The sequence below is a fragment of the Pelobates fuscus genome, chromosome 7 (genome assembly GCF_036172605.1).
Source record: "Pelobates fuscus isolate aPelFus1 chromosome 7, aPelFus1.pri, whole genome shotgun sequence".
NCBI classification, from domain to species: domain Eukaryota; kingdom Metazoa; phylum Chordata; class Amphibia; order Anura; family Pelobatidae; genus Pelobates; species Pelobates fuscus.
This window is the reverse complement of record NC_086323.1, coordinates 634,264-655,810: the sequence shown is the minus strand read 5'-3', so window position 1 is coordinate 655,810 and position 21,547 is coordinate 634,264. Positions and strand designations below refer to the sequence as shown.

Genomic DNA, 21,547 nt, shown 5'->3' with positions numbered 1-21,547 from the left:
TAACTGAAACATGGTGGGATGAGACACATGACTGGGCAGTTAACTTAAATGGGTACACGTTATTTAGGAAGGATAGGCAAAACAAGAAGGGTGGTGGGGTATGTTTGTATGTCAACCATGATTTAAAGCCAAATCTTAAGCAAATGGAATGCGATGAGGAAAATGTGGAAGCTTTATGGGTAGATATCTGCTTGGGGGAAAAGAAGGGAAACCAACTATTGGTTGGGATATGTTATAAACCACCTAATGTTAATATTGACGAGGAACAACAGCTGTTTGAGCAAATTGAGAAAGCTGCAAATCTTGGTAACACTTTAATTATTGGAGATTTTAATTACCCAGACATAAATTGGGACATAGGGACTAGTAGCTCAGCAAAGGGAATTAGGTTATTAAACTTGTTAAATGACACCTTCATGTCACAACTAGTACAAGCACCAACTAGAATGGACACTTGTCTGGACCTGGTTGTAACAAACAACATTGATCTTTTGACCAACATTCAAGTAGGTGAGCACTTGGGAAATAGTGATCACAATATAGTGTCCTTTGAAATAAACTCAAAAAAACAAAAGCACATGGGGTATACTAAAACATATAATTTTAAAAAGGCCAATTTCAATAAGTTAAGGGAAGCTCTACAATATATTGACTGGCATAAACTCTTTAGTGAAAAGAACACTGAGGATAAATGGATCATCTTCCAACAAATATTAGAAAGGTACATTTCTCAGTATGTACCATTGGGAAATAAATATAAAAGAAACAAATTAAAACCAATGTGGCTTACTAGAAAAGTAAAACAAGAGATTAAAAATAAGAAAAGGGCATTTAAAGCATTTAAATCGGACAAATCAGATGCATCTTATAAAAGATATAAGAAAGCAAATAATGCGTGCAAAAAGGCAATTAGACTTGCTAAACTTCAAAATGAAAAAATGATAGCTAAAGAGAGCAAAACCAACCCTAAAGCATTTTTTAAGTACATAAATTCTAAAAAACCCAAAAATGAAAGTGTAGCTACACTAAAAACTGAAACGGGGGTGTTAGTCAATGAAGACCAGGAAAAGGCAGGAATTTTAAATAACTATTTCTCCTCTGTATATATTAAGGAAGAACCCATGGCAATAGATGTGCAAATGATTGCTACTAAAAACTTGCAGAATAATTGTAATTGGTTAACTCAAGACAAGGTGCTGCAGCAACTAAAGAAAGTTAATATAAACAAAGCTCCAGGGCCTGACGGTATCCATCCACGTGTACTTAAGGAAATAAGTGTAGAAATAAGTGAACCTCTGTTTTTAATCTTTCAAGATTCTTTTCTTTCAGGAAGTGTTCCGGAGGATTGGAGGAAGGCAGATGTTGTTCCTATATTCAAAAAGGGTTCAAAATCCTTGCCTGGAAATTATAGACCTGTGAGCTTAACTTCTGTGGCTGGTAATATATTTGAAAGGTTATTAAGGGATTATATTCAAGAATTCCTTGAGAAGAACATGGTTATCAGCAAAAATCAACACGGTTTTATGAAGCACAGGTCATGTCAAACTAACTTGATTGCGTTCTACGAAGAAGTAAGTAGAAGTATAGATCAGGGTGTTGCAGTGGATGTGATCTATTTGGACTTTGCCAAGGCATTTGATACAGTTCCACACAGAAGATTAGTGTTCAAACTCAAGGAAATCGGTCTAGATAGAACATTGGCTTAAAAACAGAGTACAAAGAGTTGTCGTTAATGGTAACTTTTCAAGCTGGACAGAGGTGGCAAGTGGTGTCCCTCAGGGGTCTGTTCTGGGACCCCTTCTATTTAACATGTTTATAAATGATCTTGAAGACAGCATTGAAAGTCATGTTTCAGTGTTTGCAGATGACACAAAACTTTGTAAAATAATACAATGTGAGCAAGATATTACTTTGCTGCAGAGGGATTTAAATAGACTGGAGGACTGGGCACTCAAATGGCAGATGAAATTTAATGTTGAAAAATGCAAAGTTATGCACTTCGGCGTAAAGAATACACAAGCAACGTATACCCTTAATGGAAGCGAATTAGGGATAACAACACACGAAAAGGACTTGGGAATTGTTATAGACAACAAACTATGCAACAATGTGCAATGTCAATCAGCAGTGGCCAAGGCCAGTAGGGTATTGTCATGCATGAAAAAGGGCATTCATTCTCGGGACTAGAATATCATTTTGCCTCTTTATAAATCACTGGTAAGACCACACATTGAATATGCTGTGCAATTTTGGGCACCTGTTCTAAAGAAGGATATTATGGCACTAGAAAAAGTGCAGAGGCGGGCTACAAAATTAATAAAAGGAATGGAACATATCAGCTATGAAGAAAGGTTAACAAAATTAAACCTATTTAGTTTAGAAAAACGTCGCCTGAGAGGGGATATGATAACATTATACAAATATATTCGAGGCCAATACAAACCATTGTGTGGAAATCTATTCACAAACCGGACTTTACATAGGACACGAGGTCATGCGTTTAGACTAGAAGAAAGAAGATTTCGTCTAAGGCAAAGGAAAGGTTTTTTTACTGTAAGAACAATCAGGATGTGGAATTCTCTGCCTGAAGAAGTGGTTTTATCAGAGTCCATACAGATGTTCAAACAGCTACTAGATGCATACTTGCAAAAACAGAATATTCAAGGATATAATCTTTCAGTGTAGGATAATAACTGCTTGTTCCAAGGATAAATCTGACTGCCATTCTGGGGTCAAGAAGGAATTTTTTTGCTAGCTTGTTGCAAAATTGGAAGTGCTTCAAACTGGGTTTTTTTTTTTTTATGCCTTCTTTTGGATCAACAGCAAAAAACATATGTGAGGAAGGCTGAACTTGATGGACGCAAGTCTCTTTTCAGCTATGTAACTATGTAACTATGTAACTGTGTTAACCTCTACCACTTCAGCTGGAAGGCTATTCCATGCATCCACTACCCTCTCAGTAAAGTAATACTTCCTGATATTATTTTTAAACCTTTGTCCCTCTAATTTAAGACTATGTCCTCTTGTTGTGGTAGTTTTTCTTCTTTTACATATAGTCTCCTCCTTTACTGTGTTGATTCCCTTTATGTATTTAAATGTTTCTATCATATCCCCCCTGTCTCGTCTTTCCACCAAGCTATACATGTTAAGATCCTTTAACCTTTCCTGGTAAGTTTTATCCTGCAATCCATGAACCAGTTTAGTAGCCCTTCTCTGAACTCTCTCTAAGGTATCGATATCCTTCTGGAGATACGGTCTCCAGTACTGCGTACAATACTCCAAGTGAGGTCTCACCAGTGTTCTGTACAATGGCATGAGCACTTCCCTCTTTCTACTGCTAATACCTCTCCCTATACAACCAATCATTCTGCTAGCATTTCCTGCTGCTCTATTACATTGTCTGCCTACCTTTACCAGGCACATTGACAGTATGTAGCTGCGTGCTTTCTAGCAGTTAAGGAAGACATAGTACAAGTGTTTGGTGAATCGTTACTTACTGTATGAGGATATTATGACAAGTAAAGACATGTGTAAATTCTAGTAGTATTTTAGGAGTTTGCTTTCAGGTTCCCCAGAAATACCTGTAAAAAGTGGTACCTATTTTGTCACGTTTACTTTACGTTGTAAAAATGCTAATTCTGTCTCTATGGCATATGATATAATCTCCCACAAATATTCTTCCCTCTAAATTTTAGCAGAGGATGAACAGATAATTAAGATAGAGGCCATTATCGTTTTTTGAGTTATATACACAGTAACACAATAGTTTACAGAGGGTCAGACACTATTGTTTCGCTCTGTTCATTGTATGCCATGCGGCCAATCTCGGATAATTGGAAATGGTGTATTACTGAAGTGGATCTGTGTTCCATACTGTGGCAGGTCGGTGAGTGACTTTTGATTTCCATAACGTACATGCATGTCCTATCAGGGTTATTCACTAAAGTGAGAATTACTGGAAGCAAAAATAGCTGACTGAGAACATTTTACCACTTCAGTTGAGTTCACGTCGAATTCTGCAACTTACACGTTAGTGAATGTTTTATGTTTATTTTGTATTTATCAGAGCGTCTGATCAACGTTGATGACGTCACACTCTGCAGATTGAGATAGGAAGAGTATGTTCACAGTTTTATATTGTTTTTAATGATTAATTTTAAGGGGGCTCAGTATTCTAAAATAAACATAAAACACATCTATATGAAAAATACATTTCTTTTCTCTAATGAGAGTGTTGCTTTAATGCTTTATTCAGAACTGTGTGGAGAAACGTGTGCTTACCTTTTTGCCTGGACGCCCCGTTTGACCTGGAACTCCTGATTTTCCTTCCGGCCCCTGTATAATAATTAAAAGGTCAGGAGACACATCTTCGTAAAATACATCTGAGATAACACTGTGTAATATTTAAAGGAAAGACAAATCATTTCACCATCGAGCACTCATTCCTTGGTACAGAATCCTGATTTATTTCTAAATATCTGCAGTATTTGTAGTGATTTCCAATATAATAATTCTCGGAGAATTATCTATTAAATCACAGCGAATGGGTCCAAAATTGACAGTGATAAAGATATGGAGGTTTATGTACCCCATTATTAATTTACAATTCATCTTATTATAAGTTTACAATAAGCCCGTTATCACCATGATCAATTGATGTGTATTAATGATCATAACATATGCTATAAACTATTTATAATGCACCCCATAAACATACTGTACCTTATTATTGGTATATCTGGATACACCCCAATATTACTGTAAAAACATTTCATGAATAAAGCTCATCCCTGACACCCCACAGCTAGTGAGATCATCCCTGACACCCCACAGTTGGAAGAGCTCATCCCTGACACCCCATAGCTAGTGAGATCATCCCTGACACCCCACAGTTGGAAGAGCTCATCCCTGACACCCCATAGCTAGTGAGATCATCCCTGACACCCCAAAGCTGGAAGAGCTCATCCCTGACACCCCATAGCTAGTGAGATCATCCCTGACACCCCACAGTTGGAAGAGCTCATCCCTGACACCCCACAGATGGAAGAGCTCATCCCTGACACCCCATAGCTAGTGAGAACATCCCTGATACCCCACAGCTGGAAGAGATCATACCTGACACCCCATATCTGGGAAGCTCATCCCTGACACCCCATAGCTGGGGAGCTCATCCCTAACACTCCATAGCTACTGAGATCATCCCTGACACCCCATAGCTGGTGGAGCTCATCCCTGACACCCCATAGCTGGTGGAGCTCATCCCTGACACACCATAGCTGGTGGAGCTCATCGCTGACACTCCATAGCTGGTGGAGCTCATCGCTGACACTCCATAGCTGGGGAGCTCATCGCTGACACTCCATAGCTAGTGAGCTCATCCCTGAAACCCCACATCTGGAAGAGATAATCCCTGACACCCAATAGCTAGCAATATCATCCCTGACACCCCACAGCTGGAAGAGCTCATCCCTGACATCCCATATCTGGCGAAGCTCACCCCTGACACCCTAGAGGGAGATGATAACTAAAACAGGAGCCTAGTGGCTCATTTAGTCACTAGCACAATCATTCAGCACTCCAGATGTTGTATACATTTCCCATAATGCTCTTACAGCCATAATTGGGGGAGTCCGAAAGGTTGCAACCGCTGTTCAAGTACATCATTTCTTAAAATTCCAGAATTCTTTTTTAGCTGGAAACGTACCAAAGGATTGGTGAAAAGCACATGTATTTCCAATATTTGAAAAGGGAACAAAATCTATACATGAAACTTGAAGACCTATAAGGTTAACATCAGTGGTTGATCTCAAGGGCGGTTAAGGGATAATCCTCAGGATTTCATTGTGAACATCAATATCACTGGTAGGAATCTGTGGGTTTATAAACCCAGATCGGGGTGTTACAGAGGATGCGATATATGTGGGTTTATAAACCCAGATCGGGGTGTTACAGAGGATGCGATATATGTGGGTTTATAAACCCAGATCGGGGTATTATTTTTGAAACCGCTACACTCACAGCACCCAACCCTGCAGGACACACCCTAAGGAGAGGTAGCATTTCTGGACGATCATCTTGTGAATACCCCCCACAGTATTACGTCTTACTTGATGACTATTGCACCCTCCATCCTTAACTCTTGTTTAGTTAAAAGTTTGTTTTGCTAGTGTTAGTTATTGCACTCTAAGCCTCATTAATATATGATGTTCCCTATTTATGACTTTTACTTAGCTGATCTCTGCCATTCCCTCATATCCTTAAATTTAAATTCCCTTTCATCAAACTCCACAACCATTCTCCGATTCACATCCTACCTTCACCTGCATTAATCCCAACACAGCCCGCACAGGTACCCTTTGACTCAGGATACAAATTGTGCATCACTATGCCTTTACAATGTGTGTTCACATGCCCTGCAGTAGGCAACCTGCCCCAGGCAAATTTGGCACCTCGTTTGGGCATTTCATTTGCATTCTAACTATATTACTAGGGTTGCCTAGTATCCCATCATACTACTTGTTTCCATTAACACCTTCATTGAGCCATATCTCGTGGGGTAACTGTAATCCTTCATCCCATACATTATTTTTACTGCACTTTGGTTCACCTGAATCAGGTTCATTTTCTTCATTTATACTACCGTCCATTATTACACTTGGTCTTGTTAGGCCCGCACAAGGCTTTCCCATAGAGCCCTCTCTCGACACACTCCCTAGAACCTATCACTACGCATTTAACATATCCAGGCCTCTTTGTTCTGTCACTACCTCGCCTCCACTTTGGGTCACTTGCTAGTTCTGGTATATTGCTTTATCCAGTACGCTATGGGATTCGATTATGTGATGGTTGTCTATTTCTCAGGGTGTTTTTTCTCATACATACTTCAGGTCCTTCTAGAGGAAGGATGCACGGTGGGAACTGCGGGCTAGATTCAGTACATTATTATTATTCTAACCCTCTCCTGATTGGTCTTCACAAAAGCCGTACTGCACCCTTACAGTCCATAATGAACGCTGCTGCCAGACTGATTTTCCTCTCTAGTCGGTTCTCTCACACCTCACCTCTCTGCCAGTCCTTACATTGGCTTCCTGTATGCTATAGGAGTCAACTCAAGGTACTAACTCACACCTATAAAGCACTGAACAACTCTAGCCCCTCTTATATCTCTTCACAGATCCATAGGTATGCCCCTCCTCGGTCTCTCCGCTCTGCCCGTGACCACCTCCTGACCGCTGCTCACACTCGTACCGCCAACTCGCGCTTGCAGGACTTCTACCTATCGTTCCTGTAAGTTTTTTTGGAATTGTCCTATTTATAGTTAAATTCCCCCTCTCATAATATTGTAATCTGTTGGCACTATATAAATGGCAATAATAATAATAATAATAATAATAATAATAATAATAATAATATATCACTGTATATTATATATCAGTATATAAATCACTGTGTATATTATATACCATTATGTATATCAGTATATAAATCACTGTGCATATTATATATATATATATCACTAGGTATATTATATATCAGTATATAAATCACTGTGCATATTATATATATATATCACTAGATATACTATATATCAGTATATAAATCACTGTGCATATTATATATATATATATCACTAGGTATATTATATATCAGTATATAAATCACTGTGCATATTATATATCACTATATATATTATGTCAGTAGATAAATTACTGTGTATACTATATCAGTATGTATATCACTATGTAAATCAATGTGTATATTATATATATATATATATATATATATATATGTACAATACTAGATATACTATATATCAGTATATAAATCACTGTGCATATTATATATATATATATATCACTAGGTATATTATATATCAGTATATAAATCACTGTGCATATTATATATATATATATATATATATATATATATATCACTAGGTATATTATATATCAGTATATAAATCACTGTGCATATTATATATATCACTAGGTATATTATATATCAGTATATAAATCACTGTGCATATTATATATATCACTAGGTATATTATATATCAGTATATAAATCACTGTGCATATTATATATATATATATATATATATCACTAGGTATATTATATATCAGTATATAAATCACTGTGCATATTATATATATATCACTAGGTATACTATATATCAGTATATAAATCACTATGCATATTATATATATATATATCACTAGGTATACTATATATCAGTATATAAATCACTGTGCATATTATATATATATCACTAGGTATACTATATATCAGTATATAAATCACTGTGCATATTATATATATATATCACTAGGTATATTATATATCAGTATATAAATCACTGTGCATATTATATATATATATATATCACTATGTATATTATATATCAGTATATAAATCACTGTGCATATTATATATATATGACTAGGTATACTATATATCAGTATATAAATCACTGTGCATATTATATATATATATCACTAGGTATATTATATATCAGTATATAAATCACTGTGCATATTATATATATATCACTAGGTATATTATATATCAGTATATAAATCACTGTGCATATTTAGTGATTTCGCGAACATAAAATTTTCCGTTCGCGACCGCGAACTTCCACAAATGTTCGCGAACGGGCGAACTGCCATAGACTTCAATAGGCAGGCGAATTTTAAAACCCACAGGGACTCTTTCTGGCCACAATAGTGATGGAAAATTTGTTTCAAGGGGACTAACACCTGGACTGTTGCATGCCGGAGGGGGATCCATGGCAAAACCCCATGGAAAATTACATAGTTGATGCAGAGTCTGGTTTTAATCCATAAAGGGCATAAATCACCTAACATTCCTAAATTGTTTGGAATAACGTGCTTTAAAACATCAGGTATGATGTTGTATCGATCAGGTAGTGTAAGGGTTACGCCCGCTTCACAGTGACAGACCAAACTCCACATTTAACCCACCGCAAACAACCGCAAACAGTCCATTTGCACAAACGCAAACTCCCCATTTGCACAAGGTTGGATACCAAGCTAGCCATGTCCCGTTCCTTGTCCTCACTGATGTCATTAAAGGTCTCTTCCTCCACCCAGCCACGTACAACACCAAGGGTCCCCGACATTTTTTTAAATGTACACTACTGTTACACCAGATATGAGTTGCACTGGTGTGACACTGTGCCCTGGCAGGCCCTGAAACACACATGTGTGAAGGAAACTGACTGCTATTATTTCACAGTCAAATTTCTAGTTTTTTTTTTAATGTACACTACTGATACACCAGTGATTGGCCCACGTCATGCCTACGCCCCCAAAACGTTCGTGTGTGGGGGTGCTGGAATGACGTGGGCCAATGGGAGCCTGAATCAACTTTTGGCTCCCACTGCCCCTTTAAGAGCGAGCTCGTGACTCGAGCCGTGCTCCTAGTGCCAGGCGGGCCACGTGACCGATCACTGCGGTCAGTGCACGCGGCTAAGTCAGAAGAGGAGATCAAGCCGCATGCGGCTCGTGTGGAGGCAGGAGTGATCCAGCCACGCGCGGCTCAAGCTTAGGAGCCAGGTCGGTCCCAGGATAAGGTAAATACAGCCACAACCACTTATCCCAATCACACACCTTTCCTAACGTCCTATCCCATTAAAAGCATATTACCGCGTATTTAATAAAACAGATAGACCCCCTACTTCATCCAGGTTACCGATCGATGGTTCGATATTCTGAGCCCTCTCTAATTTACTGTACACGACTATTCGATATTCCCACAAATTTTATATACCATTTTATGTTTGTTTGAGACCACCTTAAAAATATTGGATATCGCTAAAAATCATGATCACTATATACTTTCTCTACAAACCTCTAAAACGAACCAAACTACTCATCCATCCGCTATACCACTTTATCCCACCTAGAACTAGTGCCCAGTTAAAATACTTGACTCTTACTTACCCACACTCAGTCATGCCACACACATTTCACCACTACTCTCACTGAATCCCTCTGACTACGGCTAAATTCATCTTCTACATCAGAACACTACTCCTAAGATTGGGTTGTATCCATGTCTCGGGTCTTTCATTTAGAATAGAGGCAACTTCGGTCTCCTTCAACACTGACACTCCAGTGCATATTATTAAAAGATTGGGCAGATGGAAATCCTCAGTCTACAACCGATATATTCCTCATCCCGAGAAAGAAATGAGGAAAGCTTTTAAAAGTTTTGCTTTGTAAATTTGATTAAATAAGTGTGTTTTTCTTTAATACCTTTTCACCCTCTTTGCATGAACCCGATTTACATATATTACTAATATGTTTCTGAACATATATATTATATTACTGGCTATAGGGAGGATAATGTATAATAAACACAGGTTACTGGCTATGGGGGATAATGTATAATAAACACAGGTTACTGGCTATGGGGGGATAATGTATAATAAACACAGCTTACTGGCTATGGGAGGATAATGTATAATAAACACAGGTTACTGGCTATGGGGGATAATGTATAATAAACACAGGTTACTGGCTATGGGGGGATAATGTATAATAAACACAGGTTACTGGCTATGGGGGATAATGTATAATAAACACAGGTTACTGGCTATGGGGGATAATGTATAATAAACACAGGTTACTGGCTATGGAGGATAATGTATAATAAATACAGGTTACTGGCTATAGGAGGATAATGTATAATAAACACAGGTTACTGGCTATGGGGGGATAATGTATAATAAACACAGGTTACAGGCTATGGGGGGATAATGTATAATAAGCACAGGTTACTGGCTATGGGAGGATAATGTATAATAAACACAGGTTACTGGCTATGGGGGATAATGTATAATAAACACAGGTTACTGGCTATGGGGGATAATGTATAATAAACACAGGTTACTGGCTATGGAGGATAATGTATAATAAATACAGGTTACTGGCTATAGGAGGATAATGTATAATAAACACAGGTTACTGGCTATGGGGGGATAATGTATAATAAACACAGGTTACTGGCTATGGAGGATAATGTATAATAAATACAGGTTACTGGCTATAGGAGGATAATGTATAATAAACACAGGTTACTGGCTATGGGGGGATAATGTATAATAAACACAGGTTACTGGCTATAGGAGGATAATGTATAATAAACACAGGTTACTGGCTATGGGAGGATAATGTATAATAAACACAGGTTACTGGCTATGGGAGGATAATGTATAATAAACACAGGTTACTGGCTATGGGGGATAATGTATAATAAACACAGGTTACTGGCTATGGGAGGATAATGTATAATAAACACAGGTTACTGGCTATGGGAGGATAATGTATAACAAACACAGGTTACTGGCTATAGGGGGATAATGTATAATAAACACAGGTTACTGCCTATGGGAGGATAATGTATAATAAACACAGGTTACTGGCTATGAGGGGGATAATGTATAATAAACACAGGTTACTGGCTATGGAGGGATAATGTATAATAAACACAGGTTACTGGCTATGGGGGGATAATGTATAATAAACACAGGTTACTGGCTATGGGAGGATAATGTATAATAAACACAGGTTACTGGCTATGGAGGATAATGTATAATAAACACAGGTTACTGGCTATGGGAGGGATAATGTATAATAAACACAGGTTACTGGCTATGGGGGGGATAATGTATAATAAACACAGGTTACTGGCTATGGGGGGATAATGTATAATACACACAGGTTACTGGCTATGGGGGGGATAATGTATAATAAACACAGGTTACTGGCTATGGGAGGATAATGTATAATAAACACAGGTTACTGGCTATGGGAGGATAATGTATAATAAACACAGGTTACTGGCTATGGGGGATAATGTATAATAAACACAGGTTACTGGCTATGGGGGATAATGTATAATAAACACAGGTTACTGGCTATGGAGGATAATGTATAATAAATACAGGTTACTGGCTATAGGAGGATAATGTATAATAAACACAGGTTACTGGCTATGGGGGGATAATGTATAATAAACACAGGTTACTGGCTATGGAGGATAATGTATAATAAATACAGGTTACTGGCTATAGGAGGATAATGTATAATAAACACAGGTTACTGGCTATGGGGGGGGATAATGTATAATAAACACAGGTTACTGGCTATGGGGGATAATGTATAATAAACACAGGTTACTGGCTATGGGGGGATAATGTATAATAAACACAGGTTACTGGCTATGGAGGATAATGTATAATAAACACAGGTTACTGGCTATGAGGGGGATAATGTATAATAAGCACAGGTTACTGGCTATGGGGGGATAATGTATAATAAACACAGGTTACTGACTATGGGAGGATAATGTATAATAAACACAGGTTACTGGCTATGAGGGGGATAATGTATAATAAACACAGGTTACTGGCTATGGAGGGATAATGTATAATAAACACAGGTTACTGGCTATGGGGGGATAATGTATAATAAACACAGGTTACTGGCTATGGGGGGGATAATGTATAATAAACACAGGTTACTGGCTATGGGAGGATAATGTATAATAAACACAGGTTACTGGCTATGGGAGGATAATGTATAATAAACACAGGTTACTGGCTATGGGAGGATAATGTATAATAAACACAGGTTACTGGCTATGGGGGGGATAATGTATAATAAACACAGGTTACTGGCTATGGGGGATAATGTATAATAAACACAGGTTACTGGCTATGGGGGGATAATGTATAATAAACACAGGTTACTGGCTATGGAGGATAATGTATAATAATCAGGTTACTGGCTATGGAGGATAATGTATAATAAACACAGGTTACTGGCTATGGAGGATAATGTATAATAAACACAGGTTACTGGCTATGGGAGGATAATGTATAATAAACACAGGTTACTGGCTATGGGGGATAATGTATAATAAACACAGGTTACTGGCTATGGGGGGATAATGTATAATAAATACAGGTTACTGGCTATGGGGGGGATAATGTATAATAAACACAGGTTACTGGCTATGGGAGGATAATGTATAATAAACACAGGTTACTGGCTATGGGGAGGATAATGTATAATAAACACAGGTTACTGGCTATGGGGGGATAATGTATAATAAACAGGTTATTGGCTATGGGGGGATAATGTATAATAAACACAGGTTACTGGCTATAGGAGGATAATGTATAATAAACACAGGTTACTGGCTATGGGAGGATAATGTATAATAAACACAGGTTACTAGCTATGGGGAGGATAATGTATAATAAACACAGGTTACTGGCTATGGGGGGGGGATAATGTATAATAAACACAGGTTACTGGCTATGGGGGGGATAATGTATAATAAACACAGGTTACTGGCTATGGGGAGGATAATGTATAATAAGCACAGGTTACAGGCTATGGGAGGATAATGTATAATAAACACAGGTTACTAGCTATGGGGAGGATAATGTATAATAAACACAGGTTACTGGCTATGGGGGGGGATAATGTATAATAAACACAGGTTACTGGCTATGGGGGGATAATGTATAATAAACACAGGTTACTGGCTATGGGGAGGATAATGTATAATAAACACAGGTTACTGGCTATGGGGGGATAATGTATAATAAGCACAGGTTACTGGCTATGGGAGGATAATGTATAATAAACGCAGGTTACTGGCTATGGGAGGATATTGTATAATAAACACAGGTTACTGGCTATGGGAGGATAATGTAAATTAAACACAGGTTACTGGCTATGGGAGGATAATGTATAATAAACACAGGTTACTGGCTATGGGAGGATAATGTATAATAAACACAGGTTACTGGCTATGGGGGATAATGTATAATAAACACAGGTTACTGGCTATGGGAGGATATTGTATAATAAACACAGGTTACTGGCTATGGGGGATAATGTATAATAAACACAGGTTACTGGCTATGGGGGGATAATGTATATTAAACACAGGTTACTGGCTATGGGGGATAATGTATAATAAACACAGGTTACTGGCAATGGGAGGGATAATGTATAATAAACACAGGTTACTGGCTATGGGGGGATAATGTATAATAAACACAGGTTACTGGCTATGGAGGATAATGTATAATAAACACAGGTTACTGGCTATGGGGGATAATGTATAATAAACACAGGTTACTGGCTATGGGGGATAATGTATAATAAGCACAGGTTACTGTCTATGGGGGGATAATGTATAATAAACACAGGTTACTGGCTATGGGGGATAATGTATAATAAGCACAGGTTACTGGCTATGGGAGGATAATGTATAATAAACACAGGTTACTGGCTATGGGGGCTAATGTATAATAAACACAGGTTACTGGCTATGGAGGATAATGTATAATAAACACAAACACAAAAAATAATAATACAAAAAAAATAAAAAAATAATGCAGCTTCAGAATTAATCTAAATGTATGCTGTCTAGGAGGTAGGAGGGTCTGGGAGGGAGGGTCTGCTGCTGATTGGCTGGAATGTGTCTGCTGACTGTGAGGTACAGGGTAAAAGTTTACTCAATGATGACGAATAGGGGGCGGACCGAACATTGCATATGTTCGCCGTCCGTTGCGAACGCGAACAAGCTATGTTCGCCAGGAACTATTCGCCAGCAAACCGTTCGGGACATCACTATGCATATTATATATCACTATATATATTATATATCAGTAGGTACATCACTAGGTATACTATATATCAGTATATAAATCTCTATGCATATTATATATTTCACTAGGTATATTATATATCAGTATATAAATCACTGTGCATATAATATATATCACTATGTATATTATATATCAGTATATAAATCACTGTGCATATTATATATCACTATGTATATCACTAGGTATATTATATATCACTAGGTATAATATATATATCAGTATATAATTCACTGTGCATATTATATATCACTAGGTATAATATATATCACTAGGTATAATATATATCAGTATATAAATCACTGTGCATATTATATATCACTATGTATATCACTAGGTATATTATATATCACTAGGTATAATATATATATCAGTATATAATTCACTGTGCATATTATATATCACTAGGTATAATATATATCACTAGGTATAATATATATCAATATATAAATCACTGTGCATATTATATATCACTATGTATATCACTAGGTATATTATATATCATGAGGTATAATATATATATCAGTATATAAATCACTGTGCATATTATATATCACTATGTATATCACTAGGTATATTATATATCATGAGGTATAATATATATATCAGTATATAAATCACTGTGCATATTATATATCACTATGTATATCACTAGGTATATTATATATCACTAGGTATAATATATATATATATCAGTATATAATTCACTGTGCATATTATATATCACTAGGTATAATATATATCAGTATATAAATCACTGTGCATATTATATATCACTATGTATATCACTAGGTATATCACTAGGTATATTATATATCACTAGGTATAATATATATATGTATATCAGTATATAATTCACTGTGCATATTATATATCACTAGGTATAATATATATCACTAGGTATAATATATATCAGTATATAAATCACTGTGCATATTATATATCACTAGGTATATTATATATCAGTATATAAATCACTGTGCATATTATATATCACTAGGTATATTATATATCACTAGGTATAATATATATCACTAGGTATAATATATATCAGTATATAAATCACTGTGCATATTATATATCACTAGGTATAATATATATCAATATATAAATCACTGTGCATATTATATATCACTATGTATATCACTAGGTATATTATATATATCAGTATATAAATCACTGTGCATATTATATATCACTATGTATATCACTAGGTATAATATATATATCAGTATATAAATCACTGTGCATATTATATATCACTATGTATATCACTAGGTATATTATATATATCAGTATATAAATCACTGTGCATATTATATATCACTATGTATATCACTAGGTATAATATATATATCAGTATATAAATCACTGTGCATATTATATATCACTATGTATATCACTAGGTATAATATATCACTAGGTATAATATATATCACTAGGTATATTATATATCACTAGGTATAATATATCACTAGGTATAATATATCACTAGGTATAATATATATCACTAGGTATAATATATATCAGTATATAAATCACTGTGCATATTATATATCACTATGTATATCACTAGGTATATCACTAGGTATATTATATATCACTAGGTATAATATATATATGTATATCAGTATATAATTCACTGTGCATATTATATATCACTAGGTATAATATATCACTAGGTATAATATATATCAGTATATAAATCACTGTGCATATTATATATCACTATGTATATCACTAGGTATATTATATATCATGAGGTATAATATATATATCAGTATATAATTCACTGTGCATATTATATATCACTAGGTATAATATATCACTAGGTATAATATATATCAGTATATAATTCACTGTGCATATTATATATCACTAGGTATAATATATCACTAGGTATAATATATATCAGTATATAAATCACTGTGCATATTATATATCACTATGTATATCACTAGGTATATTATATATCACTAGGTATAATATATATATCAGTATATAATTCACTGTGCATATTATATATCACTAGGTATAATATATCACTAGGTATAATATATATCAGTATATAAATCACTGTGCATATTATATATCACTAGGTATAATATATATCAGTATATAAATCACTGTGCATATTATATATCACTATGTATATCACTAGGTATATCACTAGGTATATTATATATCACTAGGTATAATATATATATGTATATCAGTATATAATTCACTGTGCATATTATATATCACTAGGTATAATATATCACTAGGTATAATATATATCAGTATATAAATCACTGTGCATATTATATATCACTATGTATATCACTAGGTATATTATATATCACTAGGTATAATATATATCAGTATATAAATCACTGTGCATATTATATATCACTATGTATATCACTAGGTATATTATATATCACTAGGTATAATATATATATCAGTATATAATTCACTGTGCATATTATATATCACTAGGTATAATATATATCACTAGGTATAATATATATCAGTATATAAATCACTGTGCATATTATATATCACTATGTATATCACTAGGTATATTATATATCACTAGGTATAATATATATATCAGTATATAATTCACTGTGCATATTATATATCACTAGGTATATTATATATCACTAGGTATAATATATATCAGTATATAAATCACTGTGCATATTATATATCACTATGTATATCACTAGGTATATCACTAGGTATATTATATATCACTAGGTATAATATATATATCAGTATATAATTCACTGTGCATATTATATATCACTAGGTATATTATATATCACTAGGTATAATATATATCAGTATATAAATCACTGTGCATATTATATATCACTATGTATATCACTAGGTATATCACTAGGTATATTATATATCACTAGGTATAATATATATATGTATGTCAGTATATAAATCACTGTATATTATATATCACTATGTATATCATAAATCAGTATATAAATCACTGTGCATATTTAACTTTCAGAGTTATTCCAAAGCAGAATTCTGTATTTTACAGAATGAAACATATTAAGCATTCTTACCGGCATACCCATTCTGCCCGGTTCTCCCTTAGACCCTGGGTTTCCTGATATTCCGCACTCTCCTTTTTCCCCTCTTTCGCCCTCCATGCCACGGTTGCCTGGCTCTCCCTTAACACAAGTTTTCACATAATATGTCAGAATAGAGAATATACAATTATCACTGGATGTAAATAATCCTGAAAACAAGAAGGTTAATCACCACAAGTCCAAAGGGTCAGAATATTCATAATACATTATATAGTAATAATATTTTATATAACAATATTATATTAAATAAGCAACAGCAAGTAAATTCGTATGCTCTGTATGTGCATGTACAGCCTACTACCCCTTGGTCACTGCATGAATTATGGTGATGGCATGATCTTGCTACCCCTACGGTCACAGCAAGTAAAACTCCCGGTCACTAGAGGGGTTTATCCAGGGGTCGCCTTTGCACAGAACCGCGTACTGAAGACTTCCCAAGGAAGAGAGGCTGAGCTTACCTTCAGGTAAACCAAAAAGAAAAATGATCTAGTCTTAGAATGACTAAGTCAGTCCCAGGGATAGGACAGGAACAAAAAGACTGAGGGATGGGAGGGGTAGGAGGGATTACTTATACCTTCTGTTTTAATTAGGTTCCTGTCTAATTAGGGATAGGGAGGAGCTACCTATTGTTGTGCTGCCATGGATAGGACCAGGAAAATACATTGTACTGTTATCATATTTTATTTAATAATAGTATATTAAACATTAGTATATTATATAGTACATTATACAGAAATATTATATTTTGCAGTAATAGTATATTGTACAGTGATAGTATATAATATAGTATAGTATATGGCATTAGATATGCAAATGATTGCTGCAAAAAAGAAAAAAAATGCAGAAAAATTGTAATTGGCTAACTCAAGACAAGGTGCTGCAGCAACGAAAAAAGTTAATATAAACAAAGCTCCAGGGCCTGATGGTATTCATCCACAAGTACATGTGTGGAAATAAGTGAATCTTTCAAGATTCTTTTTATTCGGGAAGTGTTCCGGAGGATTGGAGAAAGGCTCCAATATTCAATAAGGGATCAAAATCCTTGCCTGGAAATTATAGATCTGTGAGATTTGTGGCTGGGAAAAGTATTTGAAAGGTTATTAAGGGATAATATTCAAGAATTCCTTGAGAAGAACATGGCTATCAGCAAAAAATCTGTATGGTTTTATGAAGAACAGGTCATGTCAAACTAACTTGATTGCATTCTATGAAGATGTAAGTAGAAGTTTAGATTAGGGTGTTGCCGTAGATGTATCTATTTGGATTTTGCCAAGGCATTTGATACAGTTACACACAATAGATTAGTGTTCAAACTCACAGAAATCGGTCTAGATGAATATTCTTGTTTTTGGGTAGAACATTGGCTTAAAGGACGACTATAGTGCCAGGAAAACATGTGTTTACCTGGCACTATAGGGTCATTAGTTCTCCCCCACCCTCAGGTCCCCCCTCCCGCTGGGCTGAAGGGGTTAAAACCCCTTATTCATTATTGTGGGCTCGGATGATTCAGTTGAGGCTCATTTTTTAGAAGAGGGCCCTGTGGATCGACCCAAAACGTTTCCACTCTTTTCCAAAATAGGGAGCAAGAAAAGAGATGCACCCACAGGGGAACGAGAGGAAAGGGAAGCAAAACCTATCCACCCATGTACTGACTACATCTGAGATCTCTTTACTCAATAAGGGTCTGAGTTTTGCTCCCTTTAGGAATCCAGATATTCTAGATTTATTTCGAGATCTTAACCAATTTATTAGAAAATTAACTTTAACCAGGTCGTTTAATATCAAGGAGGCAAATAGCGTCCAAACGACTTCGATTTTTCTAAATGATCCACAAGACAAAATCATCTTGAAGAACTTAATGAGTCTACTAAATGACCAAACTGAATCCCTCAGAGAAGTTGATGCTTTGGAGGTGTTGGAGGCTAGTATATCTGCAGGACTTAAAACTCGCTCCACATATTATCCTCTAGCTGACAAAGGAGGGTTCATTCCTATCTTCTATGAATTGGTTTTGAAGGATTTTAAACATCTGGTCCTGGACCTTGAGAAGCAACAGAAAGATCGAAAATTGGAACATAATCTCACTAATCTCGAAATGTCAGCCCTAAAGGGTCTTAAAAAGGATAATAACATTATTATAAAGGGAGCGGACAAGGGAGGAGGGATTGTCCTCCTTAATAGAGAGGATTACCTGGGTGAAGCCAATCGAATCCTTGGAGACCAAGAATACTATAAAGTTCTCACCTTCAACCCCACAACCGGATTCACTAAAGAATTACGGGCTTGGGTCAACAAGATGTTTGACATGAAGGTTATTGATAAATTGGAGAAAGGTTTCCTCCTCTCTAGTGAAGGCAATATCCCCATTTTTTATTTTCTCCCCAAGATTCATAAATCACATACTAACCCGCCGGGGAGACCCATCATTTCATCTATTGGTTCCCTGACTGCACCACTCTCCAAATGGGTAGACACTCACCTTCAAAAAATCATGATCCACCTACCCTCTTATATTAAAGACACAGGACATGTGCTGTCTCTGATGCAAGATGTTGTGTGGCAGGAGAACTTCTGCTGGTTAACTATTGACGTGGCAGCCTTATACTCCAACATTGACCATCATTTAGGTTTGAAAGCGGTCAAGCATTTTCTTTTGGAAGATCCTCTTCTTCCACTATTTCAAGTTGAAGCTATTGTTGAAAGCATATCCTTCATCCTAACCCACAATTATTTTTGTTTTAATGGGCAATTTTATTTACAGAAGAAAGGGACAGCAATGGGGGCCAGCTTTGCCCCAGCATATGCCAACATCTTTATGGGTTTATGGGAACATTCCAACATTTTCCATAACCCTATCTGGAAGAGGCACCTGAAATTCTACAAACGCTTCATTGATGACATCCTGATCATTTGGGAAGGTGATCTAAATGAAGCTGAGGAGTTCGTTCAAAGTCTTAACAACAACGAGTGGGGGCTCTCCTTCACGAGTAACAAAACAGATCGACGATTGAATTTCTGGACTTAGTCTTGAGTGGGAAATCTGGTTATGTTCACACCAAAACGTATAAAAAACAGGTGGATGTCAACGGATTTTTACATTCCACTAGTGGTCACCATCCTACGTGGATCAACAATATCCCGTTCAGCCAGTTCACCAGGCTCCGACGCAATTGTTCCTTTTTGGAGAATTTTGAAGAGGAGTCGTTGGACCTCTGCCAGCGATTCCTGGACAAAAACTATGATCCCAACATCATTGGTCGGGCGTACCAGAAGGCCAGAGGGCTTAATAGAGGTTCCCTTATCAATCAGCGGAAAATTGGAATGGACGGGAAAAAACTCCACTATCATCCCTGGGTTCACAGCTGATACACCGATTCCACCACTCCTCCCCTCAGTCAAACATAGGGAGATTCTTTTTTTACTGGAGAATCATCCGATCAAAAGAAGACTTACATCAAGGAATGACTTTCACATCAGCACTAGAGAGGTGGGTCAGAATAAAGGTCCCATTTTCTCGACTACGTTCAATAGGGCGTATAATCAGATCATTCAAATTTTAAAAAATCACTGGTCGATTCTGCGTTTGGATCCATGGCTTCGATTCAGTATCCCTGAAGTACCCAGAGTAACATTCCGTAAAAATAGGAATTTAAAGAACCTATTGGCCCCTTCTAAATTTCCGACTACAAAAACCAATAAAACATCGGTATTATGTGAAGCAGGAAACTTTAAATGT

The 21,547-nt window shown here is 36.1% G+C and overlaps 1 protein-coding gene across 4 annotated transcripts in view; it reads right to left on the bottom strand.

Moving 5' to 3' along the window:
- COL24A1 (collagen type XXIV alpha 1 chain) overlaps positions 1–21,547 on the bottom strand; it is an 808,926-nt gene that overhangs the window by 215,482 nt on the left and 571,897 nt on the right. For 2 of the 4 annotated variants that reach the window (XM_063427613.1, XM_063427614.1), the window contains 2 exons: positions 17,785–17,892; positions 4,282–4,335 (listed from right to left, as the gene is read on the bottom strand). In XM_063427613.1, coding sequence (XP_063283683.1) covers positions 4,282–4,335; positions 17,785–17,892 — 162 coding nt within the window. The remainder of the gene's footprint in view (positions 1–4,281; positions 4,336–17,784; positions 17,893–21,547) is intronic. The other 2 variants (XM_063427615.1, XM_063427616.1) reach the window with 1 other exon arrangement.